The sequence below is a fragment of the Bombyx mandarina genome, chromosome 20 (assembly GCF_030267445.1).
Source record: "Bombyx mandarina strain Sakado chromosome 20, ASM3026744v2".
Classification (NCBI taxonomy): domain Eukaryota; kingdom Metazoa; phylum Arthropoda; class Insecta; order Lepidoptera; family Bombycidae; genus Bombyx; species Bombyx mandarina.
In genome coordinates this window covers 5,428,120-5,447,934 of record NC_143226.1, presented here as the reverse complement: position 1 = coordinate 5,447,934, position 19,815 = coordinate 5,428,120, and the positions used below count along the sequence as shown (strand labels likewise).

Below are 19,815 nucleotides of genomic sequence, written 5' to 3'. Positions count from 1 at the left end.
TGTCCCATATATAATAATAAGAATAAGGTTTTTTAATTCAAGTCTAAATTCCAGTCTTCTATCCAAAAACTGAATATAAATTTGAAAAATATTTACTAAAAAAGGCCATGTGCTTATGTTTTAGCTCAGCACATACGAACTTTTACACATTCTAAAGTATAAAGTTAAACTTTTAAATTTCAAAATGAACTTCCAGGTGTATACTTAAAATAATGGTGGCTTTATAATTTTTAATTAACAGACAGACTTAATTTAATTTACCCTTTTCTCAGGCCTCTTTAATTGAGCCTCCCGCTGTAAATGATATTTTATATTATTAAAAGAAGATTGTTTTAGGTAAAATTTTCACATTGTATTTATTGTTTTTGTTATTGTCACCTCAAGCTTTTTCCAAATTATTTTATACAGATGACTGCAGCTTAGGCCATACAATGGTACTAATGGTAGTGAATTTTGCAGCCGTCACAACAGCATAATAAAGAATTCATCCATTTTACCGGCAAAATTCTATAGTAGAAAACTAAAAGTGGCTAAAAGGTCAAGCTACTACTGGCATAAACGAATTAATAAAAATATTCAAACATGTGTGTTTGAAAGTTAAATAACCCCAAAATGTTTTGTATAGAAACTATGTGTCTAAAAAGTATCTTCAACTAGATATTTATGTAGTTTGTGGGAAATAATTTGCGCAGATTGTATTAAACAACAATGAAATTTGTAGAAGGGCACCCTGATTTAATCAAAACAATTTACGATGGAGAAGAAGTGGAGAATTTCTCTGAAGAATCTGATGAAGAAGTAGAGGTATCGTAATTCTGTTAATAATTTTATTAGTAATTGTTCTGTAATCGTAAAGTGAAATTCTGTAAAAATAACTTTCGGTGACATAGCAAAGACTAACTAAATAACCTTGTAGTCCATAAGTTAATGAATCATACATAAACATTGAAATTATTACAGAAACATCTGCAACATGTTAATTATTTATTATTTATACATAATGATTGTCCGCTGTATCGTCGATTTTAGTAACTGTGACAGTAATTTTTTTATTCATTACTTGTAACTATGTTAGCCTTGATAATATATTTTTTATTTTACACAAATAACAATCATTATAAAAAGAAAATTGTACTAAGGTGCTGTTTATATCAACATTAACTCTCATCCAGAAGAGACCAGGCTGGAAATTTACAGAACAACCACAATTTATTATAGCTCTGTAAATCTCTCTGCTCCATATCTGAAATCTCCCTTTTATATATTTCCAGCTTGATTCTTTTTAATATTCTTAATATATTACCAAACATTCACATGAAACATGCTTCATATATAATATTTTTGGGCAGAATATGTCTTTCAAATGAAATATCTCACATTTTTGTAATAAAACTATAGTTGTTCTGTTACACAATAACAATAAAAAAATACAATTATTATTCAAAAAATACATAAGTACATATAGTTGCATGTATGATTGTTTTAGTTAAGAGTTTTACATTTATATACTTGTATGAATTTTTTTTTAATAAATGTGGTTATCATTTCAGTACCAGCCATCAAAACAAAAGACAAAAAAGAAAGCTGATTTCAATCCAAAGTTTGAATTCATATCATCTTTCGAAGAATATAATAAGGTGTGTTTACTAATGTCCAACAGTCAAAATTGAATTATGACCACTAAGATCACAAACTTTAGACTAATTTTAGTAAAAAGGTGCACAAAAGCTATTTCCAAATATTGTAGATTGATAATATTTTACTAAGGGTTATATAAAAAGTAGTATGGGTAGGCCTCTCACAAGGTGGACCAATGTTCTTCCGAGGACAGAGAAATCTACTGACTGTGACCTCTGCAGGACCAGTCATTGTGGTGAACCTTTGGGTGAAATCCTTATAGTTTAATCCTTTGAGCGCCATCTAGGTCAACGATGCCCTATGCGACATGTTGAGATACATATTATGTCAATAAATATATAAAAAAGAGGAATTGCTTTAATGGTGACTATTCTGCATTTTCACTAATTGAAAACAGTCTGAATTAATGTAGAATGTCAATGAAACAGCAGTGACATAGATGAATAAATATGAAGTTATAAAAAGTATTTTCTATGTAGAATTGTGAATGAATTTACTATAAAATATATTTTAAATGCTGTTTCTTTGTTTTACACAGTTACATAGAAAAAATATATAAATAGTATAGAAAAAATTAAGTAGAAAAAAGACTGGTTTAATTTTGTACTCCATATTACTATTTATATTTTTGCTATTTAAGTTTAACTTTTTATTTTTAAACTAGATTTATTAATGAAGTAAATTTTCCTGCAGCCATAAAGGTATCTTTAGGGATATAGTTTTAAATGTCCCTTAATTGAAAATAACATACAAAAATAATAAATATTAAATTGAAACCTATTTCCAGAACACTTGGGATGACTTACACAAGTATGTACGTCGTAATGTAAAAAGGACATTGGATGAGAAGATTGAGAAACGTAGAGCGCATGTCAAAGTCCATGGCAATGCTGACTCTGTTGAGACTGATTCAGATGTCGAAGATAAAGGTTTGAAGACACAACTTATTGTATTTCGCTAAAGAGATATAGATCGTAAGTAAATAAGTCGTCGTGGCCTAAAGGATAAGACGTCTGGTGCATTCGTTGTTGCGATGCATTGGTGTTCGAATCCCGCAGGTGGGTACCAATTTTTCTAATGAAATACGTACTTAACAAATGTTCACGATTGACTTCCACGGTAAAGGAATAATAACATAACAATATAATAATAATAACATCGTGCAATAAAAATCAAACCCGCAAAATTATAATTTGCGTAATCACTGGTGGTAGGACCTCTTGTGAGTCCGCGCGGGTAGGTACCACCGCCCTGCCTATTTCTGCCTGAGGCAGTAATGCGTTTCGGTTTGAAGGGTGGGGTAGCCGTTGTAAGTATACTGAGACCTTAGAACTTATATCTCAAGGTGGGTGGCGCATTTACGTTGTAGATGTCTATGGGCTCCAGTAACCATTTAATACCAGGTGGGCTGTGAGATCGTCCACCCATCTAAGCAATAAAAAAAAGAAAAAAAGATGAAAATAAAATCTAACGTAAATTTCAAGTTAAATAATTAGTATACTGTACTGATGTAAGACCAATGAAAGATGTATCTAATACAAATACCATACAAGTTGTCTAAAATATCAGGTGTCATCAAAAGACGGCTGTCTGGTGTAGTGGTAAGTGACATGGTCACTACACAAGGGGGTCGCGGGCTCGAATCCCGTCAAGGGAAGATATTTGTATGATAAATATAAATGTCTTTTCCAGGGTTATGGATGTATATTAAATATATGTATGTATATAATAAAAATCTTACATTTATATCCGTTATCTGGTACCTGTAACACAAGTTCTTTACGAACTTATCACGGGACCAGTTAACATGGCGTGATTGTTAGTAAATATTTATTTATTTATTTATTATTTAAAGAGCAAAGTGGTACTACAAACCTGGTTAACATAATGTTACAACACATTATGGTTTACAAAACAATGGTCTGACTTTGCATGAAGTAATACTACTGCTCTGGACTGCAGATCTCTGGTAAAGCTTACACTTAAAACTATACAAACCACTGTGTTCATCCACAACGTGTTTACAGTGACCCTTTTTGTCATATAAATTTGGGCTTTGAATTTAACACCTCTCTATGATCTATCCTGAGTCCAAAGACATGTCCTTCTTCTGATGAGGTTATACCTTTGAATTTAAAAGATGTAACATAATTAACAATATAGATATTAAACCTTTTACAGATGGAGAAATCGATGAATTGGAAATATCCGACGATGAACTGAAGAAAGATCATATAAAAATTAAAGAAAAAAAAATTAGTAAAAAAAAGAAATTGGAACAGGTAATGAAAAAAGCATTTTAATGGTCTCTATCTGTTTGTACAATCAAACAAAATAAAAATTACTTGCTTCGCCTCTCTTAAATCAAGATGATTATTTGTTAAACAAAATGTAGATGGGTCTATTCATTCAGTGTTTTGTGTCAAAAACATATGTTCTAGGAACTAAAAGAAGGTGAAGAAGGAACAAAAATTGAATATGACTCGGATTTCTTTGAGGAGCCACCTCCTTATGATGAAAACGCTTCGTTTTACAACATGAATCTATCCAGACCTCTCATGAAGGCTATCGGCTCTCTGAACTTTGTACACCCAACGCCCATACAAGCCGCTACCATTCCTATTGCACTTTTAGGTAAGGCTTGCACCTCACACACTTAGTAGGGATGGTTGCTTATCATTACTGCAGATATTTTTACTGGTGGTAGGACCTCTTGGAGGCCGCACGGGTAGGTACCACCACCCCGCCTATTTCCGCCGTGAAGCAGTAATGCCTTTCGGTTCGAAGGGTGGGGTAGCCGTTGTAAGTATACTGAGACCTTAGAACTTATATCTCGAGATGGGTGGCTCATTAACGTTGTAGATGTCTATGGTCTCCGGTAACCACTTAACACCAGGTGGGCTGTGAGCTCGTCCATCCATCTAAGCAATAAAAAAAGATGTTCCCTGCTGGACACAGGACTCCATGACTTAAGCAATGTAGGTTTACGACAAAAGGAAGATCTTCCACCGAGCGGGTGATATTGCTCGGTAGACCGACGGTCCACATGTTGTTGTTCGGAACTTATATATATGCGCTTTATCTTGAAAATGTCGTAAGTGAGATTCAGGCATATGTCAATTATCTTGCGTTGTAAGATGGCTACTGCCACAAGCAATAACATTTTTATTGATTTATTACGTAGATGTGCTGCGGATTGTCCACCATATTTTACGTTGTCACCGGAGTCTCTGTAGACGTCACAAAATAAATGCAGTTATACTTGATAATGAGGTTACAATCTCCGCTGTATTATGTAATACCAGTTCCACTCTTCAAACCGAAATAGAAACATTCAATACGAAAATGCATTTGTAAAGTAAAATTGAAATTTTGAGCTTATTGAGGTGAAAACTTCTTTAGTGTTGTTGTAATTTGAAAAATTTGCTGAAATATTCCTTCTATCAATTCTAAAATTGCTTTTTTTTTTATTAAAAAAATTGCTTCTTTAACTAAAAAATTCATCTTATATATAAGTATAGTGTACATTAATTATATGATATATGATATAGGTAAGGACGTATGCGCATGCGCCGCCACTGGCACTGGTAAGACTGCTGCATACATGCTGCCCATACTGGAGCGTCTCCTGTACAAGGCGAAGGGAGGCGACCGGATCACCAGGGTCCTGGTACTAGTGCCAACTAGAGAACTCGGTGCTCAGGTCAGGATATTTTTTTAAATTAAAATTGATTAAGAATAAATATATACACAAGACTAGTCAGACCGATCTTATTGTATGGATGCGAAGCATGGACGCTTACACAGAAAGAAGAGGCAAAACTTTTCGTGACGGAGCGAAAGGTATTGAAAAAAATACTAGGACCAGTTCAGAAAGAAGACGGTTCTTGGCACGTCCGGAAAAACAAGGATGTGGAGAGGCTTTTTGGTGAACCAAACATTCTGGGGGAGATGGAGGCACGGAGGCTCGGATGGCTCGGGCATGTAGTGCGTACGGAGCAGGATCGGGCTATACAACGGGTGTACGCGGGTGTACCGGAGGGACGCCGCCCCGTAGGGAGGTCCAAGTACCGCAGGTCTGACGCTGGGGAAGGAAATTTACGTGAGCTCCAAGTGTCGGACTGGCAAGGTGTTGCGCAGCGCCGGGATGAATGGCAAAGTTTATTGTCGGAGGCCAAGACCCACTTCGGGGTCACAGCGCCAGCTCAGTAGTAGTAGTAAGAAAAAATATTGAGAAATTACGTTATACTAGTGGTCCCGCAGTAGTCGAAATTCGACTATAATTAATTGAAATTATAAGTTTGAATATGATTTAGGTTCTATTGTCAAAGACTATTATACTTCTTTATTCACAGATTTCGCCAAGACTTTAGAAGACAAATAATGTTAAAGATTGACACTTTCAGAATGCTTAGTGATGTTGGTTATTAAAACAGATCTTTGTTACAGGTCCATGCAGTCACAAGACAACTGGCTCAGTTCTCATCGGTGTCTGTGGGACTGTCTGTGGGTGGATTGGATGTTAAATATCAGGTGGGAATACCATACCATTCTTTAATGTAACGTCTTGTGATCTGCACGGGATGGTATTTTAAAGTGTTTTTAGATAAAAAATTTATTGCTTATGCACGGATTAGGCACCGATTAGATAAATTTTTTATTGCTTAGGACGAGTTCACGGCCCACCTGGTGCTAATTAGTTACTGGAGCTCATAGACATCTACAACGTAAATGCCGCCACCCACTTTGAGATATGAGTTCTAAAGTCTCAGTATAGTTACAATGGCTGCTCCATCTTTCAAACCGAAACGCATTACTGCTTCACGGCTGAAATAGGCAGGGTGGTGGTACCTACCCGTGCGGACTCACAAGACGTCCTACCACTGGTAATTACGCAAATTATAATTGTGCGGGTTTTTTTTTATTACACGATGTTCCTCCTTCGCCATGGAAGTCAATTGCGAACATTTGTAAAGTACGTATTTCATTAGAAAAATTGGTACCCGCCTGAGATTCGAACACCGGTGCATCGCTCAACACGAATACACCGGACGTCTTATCCTTTAGGCCACAACGACTTCAAAATGTTCTCATGTTTAGTATTAGGCAAATTAACTTCCGATCCATCTTAAAACTAGAGTTTACACATGCAGGGGCCTTAAATTGGATTATTTTTCCAACCCTCAGACACAGCCCACTGAGTTTCTCGCCGGATCTTTTCAGTGGGTCGCGTTTCCGATCCGGTGGTAGATTCTGCGAAGCACTGCTCTTGCTAGGGCTCGTGTTAGCAACGTCGACAGGTTTGAGTCCCGTGAGCTCACCTACTAGTTAAGGTTACGTTGAAATAGCCTCTCAAGGCTCTCAGCTTAAGTAGGAAAAAAAAGGATTATTTTCGTGTTACATATTCCGAAAATGTATACGCTCGGGAATCGAGCCCGGAGCAATTGATGCAATCAGTTCCTATCCTAACAACTTGAAGGCTGCGAATTGTTAAACGTGCCGTTAAAACCACATCAATGGACGACAGGAAAGCGTGCTGCGTCAGAACCCCGACATAGTGATAGCGACGCCGGGTCGACTCATCGATCACATACGGAACACCCCCTCATTCGGGCTCCACAGCATCGAGGTGCTGGTGCTGGACGAAGCTGACAGGTACGGAGACAAGAATTAATAGTATTATGTTTTTTTTATTGCTTAGATGGGTGGACGAACTCACAGCCCACCTGGTCTTAAGTGGTTGCAGGAACCCATAGACATCTACAACGTAAATGCGCCACCCACCTTGATATATAAGTTCTAAGGTCTCAGTATAGTTACAACGGCTGCCCCACCCTTCAAACCGAAACGCATTACTGCTCTCTTCTTCTTCGAAATCTCTTTCTTTTATCGTATTACTCTTGTCAGAGCGGTCGTGGTCGTCATTCAGTATCATTGTTGTGGCCAGTGTGCTTAGTGCGAATTTTTTAACGTTCTCGATAGCGTAAAAGTTAACCCAATTTTGTATTTGGAACAGCGCCCCTAGCGGCAAATGTAGGCAAACGTTTCAACTCCATACAAATATGAGTTAACTTTTACGCTCTCATTAAGCTAACTCGCACTAAGAACACAGATGTCATGCGTCTCACGAGCAATCGCCACTTCTCACGGTTTGTGGTGAGCCCGGTAGACTCATGCCGCCAACTGCCGACTTGACTTGGTCGGTCCATCGCATGGGCAACCTTCCAACCAACCTCCAACCTCCAACTCCTCCATGGGCAAGCTTGGTTGGTCCATCACATGGGAAACCTTCCAACCTCCATCAACTTCTCCATGGGCAACCTCCTTATGTGACACAGGACAGAGTTAATTAGGTTATGTGAATTTATTTTATGTCAACTTTGATCGTGTCGAATAAAATTATACTGAGCTATGAAGGCTCAGCCAAAAAGTCCCAATGAAGTTGGCACTGTTTTATTCAAATAACATATTTCTCTTGTATAGCATAACTTCGATGCATGCAGGAGAGTAGGCTGAGATGGTATGGTCACATAAAAAGGGAGCAAGAAAAGGATGTACTGCTCTAGGACAAAAGGGAAGGCAATGTTGTTGGCGAGGATGTCGAAGACAAGGAGTAGAATAGGGAAAGCTGACCCCACTACGAAGTGGGATAAATAGCTCGGAAGAGAGAGAGATAGATAGCATAGCATAGCACAGCACAGCACAGCATAGCTTCGATCTCAAAATGACCAAAGTCTTGGCTGTGTGAGCTATATTTCCTGTGCTCCCTCTTATAGCGGAGACAAAAAAAAACTGAATATCTTCTATGTTTGATGTTTAGGGAAAAGTGTGATTGATCCCCTCGTTAATGCTCTTTAAACAACGATCTCCCAATCTCAGGATGCTGGATGAATATTTCGCGGAGCAGATGAAGGAGATCATCCGTCAGTGTTCCCCTAAACGTCAGACCATGCTGTTCTCGGCCACCATGAGCGAGGAAGTCAAGGACCTGGCGGCGGTTTCCTTGAAGAAACCCGTCAAATTGTTCGTGAACTCCAATAAGGAGGTGGCTTTCAACTTGAGGCAGGAGTTCGTGAGGTCGGTACAGAGTTCAGCGTTTCATTAATTTACTGACTATGCAGTTTATTCAGCGTTATGCAAGTAGTGACTAGGGTTGTCAAAAATATAATTTTAAGTTTGTATAAGATCATTTAAAGGAGGGCTGTCCAAACTTTGTCCTTTGCGGGCTAATTAAATTTACTACAAAAGTTGGAGGGACAAAGTTTTTTTTTTTTTTTCAAGAACAAAATACTTTGCGGGAATGCCCCTAATAGTAGTAAAATATAGCTTCACTTTTAAATTATATAATGGGAATGAAATGTTACAACATACAAATGATAAATATTACAATTGCCGCCTTCCGTATCCAGAGTTTTAGAATTTGACATTTAGTTTTAATATATGTATACTGTATCAATAGACTTAATTTATTTGAAAATTATTACAATTATAATTGTACTGTTAGATATCTTTAATGTAGGTATTCAAAAGACGTATGATCGCTTTTCATGAAACGCTAAAATTCGTAATTGAAGAGTACAAAGGGTTTGGGTGTAAACCATATTAAATCTATATTTGATTAGCCACGTATGAATTATAATGATAATAGTAATAATTGGGAACAATTCATGCACGCTCGTCCGGCTCCAATTTAGGATTCCCTGGGTAATGACATCTTTGATGATGAGAAGGAAAAAATCGATTCTGATTTTAAAAAAATATTTTAAAACGTTTTCTTAGCATTATTTACGCTCCATCATGTTAGTACAGCTAAATGAAATTATAGTTACATAAATAATAAATTACTTTACTAAATAACTTTTACTGGTGGTAGGACGTCTTGTGAGTCCGCACGGGTAGGTACCACCGCCCCACCTATTTCTGGGGTAAAGCAGTAATGCGATGCGGTTTGAAGGGCGGGGCAGCCGTTGTAACTATACTGAGACCTTACAACTTATATCTCAAGGTAGGTGGCGCATTTACGTTTTAGATGTTTATGGGCTCCAGTAACCACTTAATATCAGGTGGGCTGTGAGCTCGTCCACCCATCTAAGCAATAAAAAAAAAAACCTGCAATGAAACACGCACGCATTTTACACGCACATCGGCGCTGCGCAAAATTTACAAATTTGTAGGTACAAAATTTTCGTTTTCGGAAGCGGTCTCCTAACACCCAGTATAATATCGACGCTTGAAAGGCAAACGTGACTAAACGACAATGCGTGAACTATCGAATATGGTTATTGCCTATCATTTATGTAAAAAGCATTTATTGTACATACATACATTTTTTGTTTACAATTATTCTGTAAGAGCCCCTCTGCAGGTAAAGGCCTCCTCCAAATTGAGCAAGTTTTCTCTGGATTGTGCTGCTTGTGTCCAATTTGGACATGTTTGGCGTTTAATTTCATATATATAAAAATGAATTGCTGTTCGTTAGTCTCGCTAAAACTCAAGAACGGCTGGACCGATTTGGCTAATTTTGATCTTGACTTATTCGTGGAAGTCCCGAGAAGGTTTAAAAGGTAGATAAATATGAAAATGCTCGGAATTCAATAAAAATAACAATTTTGTTTGTCCTTTGATGTGTCCCGCATCGTACGGATTCCTTTTGTCTTTTATTTATCGATTGAGGCACTACGAAGTCTGCCGGGTCAGCTAGTATACAATATGATACGTCGCGTCCCAGGATACGCAAGGAGCGCGAGTGCGACCGGGAGGCGATGCTGGCGGCGCTGGTGTGCCGCACGTTCCGCGACCGGACCGTCGTCTTCGTGCAGACCAAGCGCCAGGCGCACCGCCTCCATGTCATGCTGGGCATGCTGGGCGTCAAGGTAAACGAGCTCTAGCCACCTCGACGGCACCACAGGTCTACCAGAGGCACGGTATTACTGGTGGTAGGACCTTTTATAGACAACGTAAATGCCGCCACCCACCTTGAGATGGGCACTACGATGAAATAGGCAGGGTGGTGGTACCTATCCGCGCGGACTCACAAGAGGTCCTATCACCAGATGCAGTTTAGATCAGCGCAGAACAATTTTGAACAATTAATTTACGAAAAACCTTGTATGGTACCGTTCAGGCGGCGGAGTTACACGGAGCCTTGAACCAGCCCCAGCGCTTGGACTCTCTGAAGCGTTTCCGGGAGCAACAGGCCGACGTGCTGGTGGCCACAGACGTGGCGGCCCGCGGCCTGGACATCCCGGGAGTCAACACTGTCATCAACTTCACGCTGCCGGCCACCTTAGAACATTATATACACAGGGTGAGCGATATTGTGGTTTTTTTTTATAGCTATGCTGATAACTTTGAGAGGCTATTTCAGCTTCTCCTTGACGTGTAGATGAGCTCACGGGGCTCAAACCGGAAGTTTTGCTAACACTGACCCTAGCAAGAGCCGTGCTTCGCAGAATCTACCACCGGATCGGAAACGCGACCCACTGAGAAGATCCGGCGAGAAACTCAGTGGGTTGTGTCTGAGGGTTAATTTACTCGTCTATTATTTGTCTATAGTGTAGCCTTGGCGAAATCTGTGATTGTAGAAATAGTCTTTGACAATAGAACCTTAATAATGTTGAAACATATAATTTAAATTAATAATTATTGTCAAATTTCGACTACTAGGCGACCACTGGTTAAATTTAATAACTATAGTGATGGGTGTTGCGTATTCTGAATTCGCACAAGTGTTCTGCGTATTTCCATCGCGAAGCAGTTCGTTCCGAGTTGAAGAGTGAATGAGCTCTTGTTTAATGCAATTCGATCTTATATCTTAAGATCGTTGTGAAATTGTGAGCTTCGATAACTTAAATACAGCCAATTGTTTATTTTTTTATTACTTAATTGGTTGGACGAGCTCACGGCCCGTCTGTTGTTAAGTGGTTACCGGAGCCCATAGTAATCTATAACGTAAATGCTGCCACCCACCTTGAAACTTGACAGTATAACGGTTGTCCCACCCTTCAAACCGAAACGCATTACTGCTTTATGGTAGAAATAGGCAGGGCCCTGGTACCTACCCCCGCGAACTCACAAGAGGTCCTACCACAATTAGTAAGATCATATGTTCATCTAGAAAATGTATGTAGAAGTACAGTAAGCAAACACCGTAACTGGTCAATCCTTTATTTTAACACCACACAAATACATAAGTAAATGGATGCAATGGAACGTATAGTAACCGGCAAACTTCGTGAGCAAATGACCTTGACTGCGCAGAACCGAATTTTAGATCACTTTGGTGGTGAGGGTGAGGCGCGACGGCAGGGGAAATCGTATCGAGCGCGTTATTGGTAGAATCTGGTAGATCAGTCGAACCTTGCGTCCCGCACCGCGCCTTCGTTCCGCTTGCTCCCAAAAGTACGCTTGCGTACAGTGAAAAGTCTATTAATATTAATCGTTGAAGTTATTTGTTATAATTATTATTGTTTGTTGATTTTGTTGTTATTGCTATTTGTTGAGTGTTTCTTGATTTTTTATAAAAAATATACTATGCCACGTCAAACTGGTGTAGTATTAAAAATACAAGCTAGAAAAATGGTGTACGACGTATATTGCTTTCTTAAAAAGCAGGGAAATAATGATATGGAAACGGTAAAAGAGACTTCAGAGGCAACAAAAACATGAGTCAGTAGTGTTAGGCGTATTATTAATGAAGCGAAGGGCTCTAATTTGCTCGCCGTGTTTCGTACTCCAGGTAAAAAAAGATCAGGGAAGAACAAAGTTACCGGAATTGATAGTTTCGACCAATCTGCAATAAAAAGATGTATTCATAATTATCACATAACAAACAGCGAACTTCCTACCGTCGAAAGACTTCGTAAAAAATTGAAAGAAGATATAAATTTTAATGGCTCGGAACGAAGTTTACGACGAATTATGAAAGAGCTAGGCTTCAGATGGAAAAGAACAGAAAATAATCGGAAGCTATTAATTGAAAAAAGTAATATTCGACTACTAAGGATCGAATATCTCCAAAAAATAATTAAATATAGGCAAGAAGGAAGACCGATAGTGTACACCGATGAGTCCTATGTCGACTCATCACATGCAAGTGGTATGTCGTGGTCAGATGGATCAACTGTGGGTTATTTCGAAAGGACAGCGTGTAGTAATAGTGCATGCTGGCTCCGAAGATGGATTTGTTCCCAATGCCCTTCTTTTGTTTAAAGCTGGCACAAAATCTGGTGACTACCACGATAACATGAACTATTTGAACTACGAAAAATGGCTGCGTTGTCAGTTGCTACCAAATCTGCCACCAAATTCCGTTGTAGTAGTCGACAATGCGTCATATCACAATAAACAGTCTGACCCCGCCCCAACTGCCAATGCCAAAAAAGTCTATATGAAGAAATGGTTACAAGAAAAAGAAATTCCATACGATGAAAACATGTTGAAACCCCAGCTTTTTAGCTTGATTAAAGCACATAAGGAACAACACAAAACATACAGCATTGATAAAATTTTATCAAACCACAACCATTCAGTGCTTCGCTTACCTCCATACCATCCAGACCTCAACCCAATTGAAATGGCTTGGGCAGCTATTAAAGGGTATGTCAGTAGCAAAAATTTCAACTGGAGCACTGGCAAAGTAATAGAGCTAGTGAAGGAAAAGGTCGCGGCGATGGGTGCTCCGGAATGGGGTAGATTATGTCAAAAGATAAAAGAGATTGAGGCGGAGTATGTAAAAAGTGATCATGTGGTAGATTTAGTCACTGATGAGTTTGTAATTTTTGCTGACGATGATTGCGACACGGATGAAGAAAGTAGTGATGATGATGATGGTCATGATTATGATAGCGAAAAAACAATTACAAATACCAGCTCAGCTTCAGCTGATCCAAGACCTGGCACCAGCTCTAGTTTTGACCTAATGGAAGGAATATCTATTTTACCCCTAGATTAAATTACTGCAATTATTAACCTGTATTTTTTGTTCATGTACTAATAAATATATAAATAAATACATATTATGTTGTTTTTAATAACTTAATAACATTTTTGTACGTAATTGTACGATGCGCGAACTTACCCCCACTGCGTCAACTAATGCTCAAGAAGTTTGCCGAGTATTATAACGTTAATACATTTTTACGTGTTCCCGAAAACGCGGTACAAAAGAGAAGAAGCTTATCCTGACAGAGTGATCGTTTTTTGACAGTTGACGTTAAGCTCCATTCGGTGCGTTCATTATAACAATGTAGGTCTTTATGTATTCCAGGTGGGTCGCACAGCCAGGGCGGGTCGTGCCGGGGTGTCCGTCTCGCTCGCCGGCGAGGGCGAGAGGAACCTGGTCAAATCGATAGTCAAACGCGCGTCCAAACCGGTCAAATCCAGACAAATACCGCCCGATATCGTCGCCAAATACAGGGAGAAACTGATCAAACTCGAACCGGAGATTGGTAAGTGTTAGATCTACACGACTTTTGTGGTCGTCGTGGCCTAACGGATAAGACGTCCGGTGCATTCGTGTTGAAGCGATGCACCGGTGTTCGAATCCTAGGCGGGTACCAATTTTTCAAATGAAATACGTACTCAACAAATGTTCACGATTGACTTCCACGGTGAAGGAATAACATCGTGTAATAAAAATCAAACCCGCAAAATTATAATTTGCGTAATTACTGGTGGTAGGACCTCTTGTGAGTCCGCGCGGATAGGTACCACCACCCTGCCTATTTCTGCCGTGAAGCAGTAATGCGTTTCGGTTTGAAGGGTGGGGCAGCCGTCGTTACTATAAATGAGACCTTAGAACTTGTATCTCAAGGTGGGTGGCGCATTTACGTTGTGGATGTCTATGGGCTCCAGTTACCACTTAACACCAGGTGGGCTGTGAGCTCGTACATCTATCTAAGCAATAAATAAAAAATAAAAAAAAACTGGGTGTTAGGAGACCGCTTCCGAAAACGAAAATGTTGTACCTTAAATGTTGTAAATTTTGCGCTGCGCCGGTGTGCGTGTAAAAAAAACGCCGCGCCCGGGCGTTCGTTGACCCGAGCTTCAGCTGTTTTTTGTTTTGTGTTTCATTGCTGGTTTTTTTTTATTTAGTAAAGTAATGTATTTTTTTATGAAACTATCGTTTCATTTAGCTGTACTAACATAATGGAGCATAAATAATACCAATAAAACATTTAAAAAAATGATTTCTTTTTTAAACTCAGGATCGATTTTTTTCCATCCCATCGTCAAAGGTGTCATTAATACTATCGTCTGTCTAGGGTAGGTACCACCACTCCGCTTATTTCTGCCGCGAAGCAGTAATGCGTTTCGGTTTGAAGGGCGGGGCAGCCGTGGTAACTATACTGAGACCTTAGAACTTATATATCAAGGTGGTTGGCGCATTTACATTTTAGATGTCTATGCGCTTCAGTAACCACTTAACATCACTTGGGCTGTGAGCTCGTCCACCCATCTAGGCAATAAAAACTTTAAATTGAATAAAAAACACAACGAAATTGTCAACAGTCGCAATTCTCGACGAGGAATACGCCGAGAAGCAAATGAACAAGATGGAGAAACAAACCGCCAAATTAGAGGTCGTCCTCAAGAAGGATGAAGCGCAGCCTGGACCTCAGCACGAGCCACAGCGGCAGCGGGACTGGTTCCAGACCCCGAAGCAGAAGAGAGAGGAGAAAGAAAGACTCGCGCTCACGACACACGTCGGAAAAGGTACGTACAACGAAACTACAGTTAGAGCTTGACACATCTTGTTCTCGCTAAAAATATGGAGGGTAGAGGTAAAGAGGTTTACTGGTGGTAGGACCTCTTGTGAGCCCAAGCGGGTAGGTACCACCACCCTGCCTATTTCTGCCGTGAAGCAGTAATGCGTTTCGGTTTGAAGGGTGTGGCAGCTGTTGTAACTATACTTGAGACCTTAGAACTTATATCTCAAGGCGGGTGGCACATTTACGTTGCAGATGTCTATGGTCTCCAGTAACCACTTAACACCAGGTGGACTGTGAGATCGTCCACCCATCTAAGCAATAAAAAAAATAAAAAGTAGAACTGTCTCATATGGGAGGAAGCTTGAAAAAGTGTCCCACTTTCAGCACTACATAACAGTTCAAAAATCCTCCAGAATGGCGCTTGCGTAGGCACAGGGTATGATGTGAATTGAGCAGTTGTTAACTGAAGTATGATGTGTTAGGAAATTTAATATATTTAACACTAAACATACCATAACGGGAAAAATGACCCAATTTGACCTTTTGCATAAAAAATGCACATATCATCTTATTGCTTTTGCACATTTGACGTCATGACTTTTTCTTACCAATTAATCTATAATTATACATTTTTTGTTGTTTTATTTATTTATTTATTTATTTATTTATTTACTACAAGGAGAACGAACAGCCAACTAACATAGTATAATAATATAACAAATAATAGACAAGAAAAGCCAATTAAAGGTTCCCACCAATATAAACAAATTAACATTAGAGAATGAAATTTAATTGTTTTGTTTGTTTTGAGTAATGCTTGTCGTATACCATTATCTACCCGCTATGGTAGAAATAGGTACCAGTAAATGTTGGTATAATTAGTGTTAATGACTAGAGTGACAGTGTAATATACAAGACCTCACATGTTTACGTAGTCCAAACTAATTTCGTCAGTATAACCTAAAATTATTGCTGTGGTAAAACGCGGAGACATCGATTGCATTTTTTCTTATCAGCTTTAAATAAAATAAAATTTTGTGATTTCGTGGTGCTTACAGTTCTTTCGTCCTTTTTTTATTTCTCTATCTTATTCTAACAACTTTCAGCGCCTTTTTTTAAATTTACCCGGTTGCTATTGTAGCGCCACCCTTATTTAGCAGATTTTAACGGACACTTTTTATACACGTAGACGGTTCTCCTTACCTCTACCCTTCATAGCTAAAAAGCAAAACCATGTCCACTACTCAATACGGATATGGTTTTTTTTTAATTACAGATACGAAAAAAAAAGGCAAAGGAAAACGTAAACATGATGACGATTCCGATGATGACTCCGGTCCCAGCAAGAAGAAAAAGATTAGAAAGAACGCGCCCAAGGACTCCGCCGAAGAACGTGCGAAACGAGAGGTCGAGAAGGTAATATAAAATAATTGAAAAAGAAGATCCCATTTTGCCACCATCACTACATAGTATAAAACAAAGTCGCTTTCTCTGTCCCTATATCTGAGTCGTCTATTATCAAAGGTGGCAATCTGTGCATTTGGACAAAAAAATGTTATTGATATGTCAATACAGATTGATTTGAATATAATCGTCTCCTTCAAAGAATACGGTTCAAAACCTGCATTAAATAAAGGTTAATACTTAACCTGTTATTTATCTAACATGTCGTTCAGAAGAGTTTTGTGACTGCCAATGGAATACAAAGTCAATAATTCGTTTTTCTGATTTACCAATAATTGTCCAAAAGTCACATTGCCGGCTTTGATAATAGTCGACTCATCTGTCCCTATGTATGCTTAAATCTTTAAAACTACGCAACGGATTCTGATGCGGTTTTTTTAATAGATAGAGGGGTTGAAGAGGAAGGTTAATATGTATAATAACATCCATTAAATAGTGGAGAAGTCATTAATAAATTACAGTTTCCGAAGCGAAGCGAAGCGAGGGCGGGTCGCTAGTTAGACTATACAATAGTAATTTCGGCCTTATGTTTGTGATATCATCCACATTCTGATGTCAATAAACTGGGTACTTAAACTAAGTACTTAACAGCAGGCGGGTCATAGGTTCATTGATCATTCAATAAAAAAGAAATCTTGTGAGTTTCCGATCTCTCAGTTGTACTACTTTAAAAAGATCAGAACGAAAACGTCAGTGCTGTGTAAACTATTATAACAAAGAAAATATCCAATTTTGATCCATAATTCAAAGTCGTCGTGGCCTAAAGGATAAGACGTCCGGTGCATTCGTGTTGAGCGATGCACCGGTGTTCGAATCCCAGGCGGGTACCAATTTTTCCAATGAAATACGTACTTAACAAATGTTCACGATTGACTTCCACGGTGAAGGAATAACATCGTGTAATAAAAATCAAACCCGCAAAATTGTAATTTGCGTAATTACTGGTGGTAGGACCTCTTGTGAATCCGCGCGGTTAGGTATCGGTTTGAAGGGTGGGGCAGCCATTGAAACTATACTGAGACCTTACAACTCATATCTCAAGGTGGGTGGCGCATTTACGTTGTAGATGTCTATGGACTTCAGTAACCACTTAACACCAGGTAGGCTGTGAGCTCGTCCACATATCTAAGCAATAATTTTTTTTTTTATCACCATTATACCGTATCCATTATTGAAACCGCTCATCCCCAGGTCGCATTGCTGCAGTCTCGCTTGGCTAAGCGCAACAAAAAGCAGCGTCGAATACGCGCCGTCGGTGATGATGATGAGACACAAGCTCCAAGGAAAATCAACAAGCCCAAGAAGAAACAAACAAATTTCGCTGTGGACCTGACCGACACTTCAAAGAAAGCCACCAAGAGACTTAGATATGACGCCAATTTGGTACAAAAGGGTAAAAGCCCTAGGGGACCGAAGGGTAAGGGACCTCAAAAGGGTAAGGGACCTCAAAAGGGTAAAACGTTTGGAAAGCCCACAGCCCCAAAAAATAGTGGCAGAAGGAAAAAATAAATGTGCCTAGATAAAATAATTGTCGTTTTATTTTGTGTTTTGTTACTAAATTTCTTTTTTTTTCTTTTTTTTTATTGCTTTGATTGGGGAACGAGCTGACAGCCCACCTGGTATTAAGTGGTTACTGGAGCCCATAGACATCCACAACGTAAATACGCGACCCACCTTGAGATATAAGTTCTAAGGTCTCAGTATAGTTACTACGGCTGCCCCACCCTTCAAACCGAAACGCATTACTGCTTCATGGCTTCAGAAATAGGCGGGGCGGTGGTACCCACCCGCGCGGACTCACAACAGGTCCTACCATCAGTAATCAACAATCAATCCATTTCTATTTACCTACCGATTGTGAAAGATTATAATTCACTGTTCTGCATTACTGTTGGTTTCAGCATCACTCACATGTATAGTGTGTATGTATGAACATGAATACTTGGATTCATGAGCTAAGAGAAAAAGTACACATTTTTAATCGCCTCAAAGGAGACAACGAGCACGTAAATGTCATAGTTAAAAAAAATCTGTTTACAATGGTAAGGAATTACCGCATATTACGTAATCACAAAATCTGTTGTGTGGAAAATGATGAGGAGCGGAACGAATTGAAGTTGACTTACTTAAAATTTTAATCAATTGGGATGAAAATAAATGATTTTGAATGATGTGATGAAATGAAATTATGGTGGGTAGAGGTAAGGAGAACCGTGTCTGTGTGTAGAAAAGTGTCCGTTAAAATCTGCTAAATAAGGGTGGCGCTACAGTAGCAACTGGGTAAATTTTTAAAAAGGCGCCGAAAGCTATCAGAGTAAAATAGAGAAATAAAAAAGAACGAAAGAAATGTAAGCACTACAAAATCACAAAAAGTATTTTATTTAAAGCTGATAAGAAAATGCCATCGATATCTTCACGTTTTACCTCCTTGCGTCGGTTTCCTCATTACTGAGGGTCGTGGTCATGGCCTTCAAACAGTTTAAATGTTTCTCTGTCCATGACTCTCTTGGGATATAATTGTGGTGGGTTCCCACGTCCTTCCACATCAGTATTTTGAAGGGATTTAGTCCTTCACGGCAATCTGGTCCCGCTCCGGGTCTCTGGTTGTATCCGGGGGCTGGGTTATTTCCCGCCGCCCAGTGCTCGGCGTTGACGTTTTACGGTAGGAATGTCTAGCTCTACTCAACCCTCCTCTTTTCTCATCCGGGCTTGGGACCGGCAATGGCAGAGTTAATGGATGGAAAAAATGTATTTGGTCTAACTTAACGCCAATGCACATTACTTCATTTATTTATTTTTAAATTGTTTTAATTAAACTGTATACCAATTAATTGCTCCTTCAGGATTTATATTTGTTTTTTTTTTTCACGGTTAAAACCGTGTAGAAAGTTTAGGCATTATACTTGACGCATGCGCAGGACACATATTTTGCATACATTTATTCAACTAATAAAAATAGTAAATTAAACAAAAAACGAGTAATTTCGAAAGAGAACAAACA

General features: G+C 38.9%; 2 protein-coding genes across 2 annotated transcripts; both read left to right on the top strand.

The window, feature by feature from the left end:
• Window positions 1-565: 565 nt before the first annotated feature.
• Window positions 566-18,339, top strand: Rs1 (Dead-box helicase Rs1). The gene is made up of 15 exons (XM_028180971.2): window positions 566-804; window positions 1,551-1,637; window positions 2,426-2,567; window positions 3,820-3,920; window positions 4,080-4,272; window positions 5,190-5,341; window positions 6,088-6,171; window positions 7,166-7,293; window positions 8,518-8,715; window positions 10,367-10,511; window positions 10,763-10,945; window positions 13,907-14,087; window positions 15,151-15,354; window positions 16,627-16,766; window positions 18,006-18,339. Exons 1-15 carry the CDS (start codon window positions 709-711, stop codon window positions 18,321-18,323), a joined length of 2,352 nt encoding a protein of 783 aa, XP_028036772.2. The 5' UTR covers window positions 566-708; the 3' UTR covers window positions 18,324-18,339.
• Window positions 12,253-13,759, top strand: LOC149500706 (uncharacterized). Its single transcript, XM_089736016.1, has one exon. It carries the CDS (start codon window positions 12,704-12,706, stop codon window positions 13,589-13,591), a length of 888 nt encoding a protein of 295 aa, XP_089592142.1. The 5' UTR covers window positions 12,253-12,703; the 3' UTR covers window positions 13,592-13,759.
• Window positions 18,340-19,815: the final 1,476 nt, after the last annotated feature.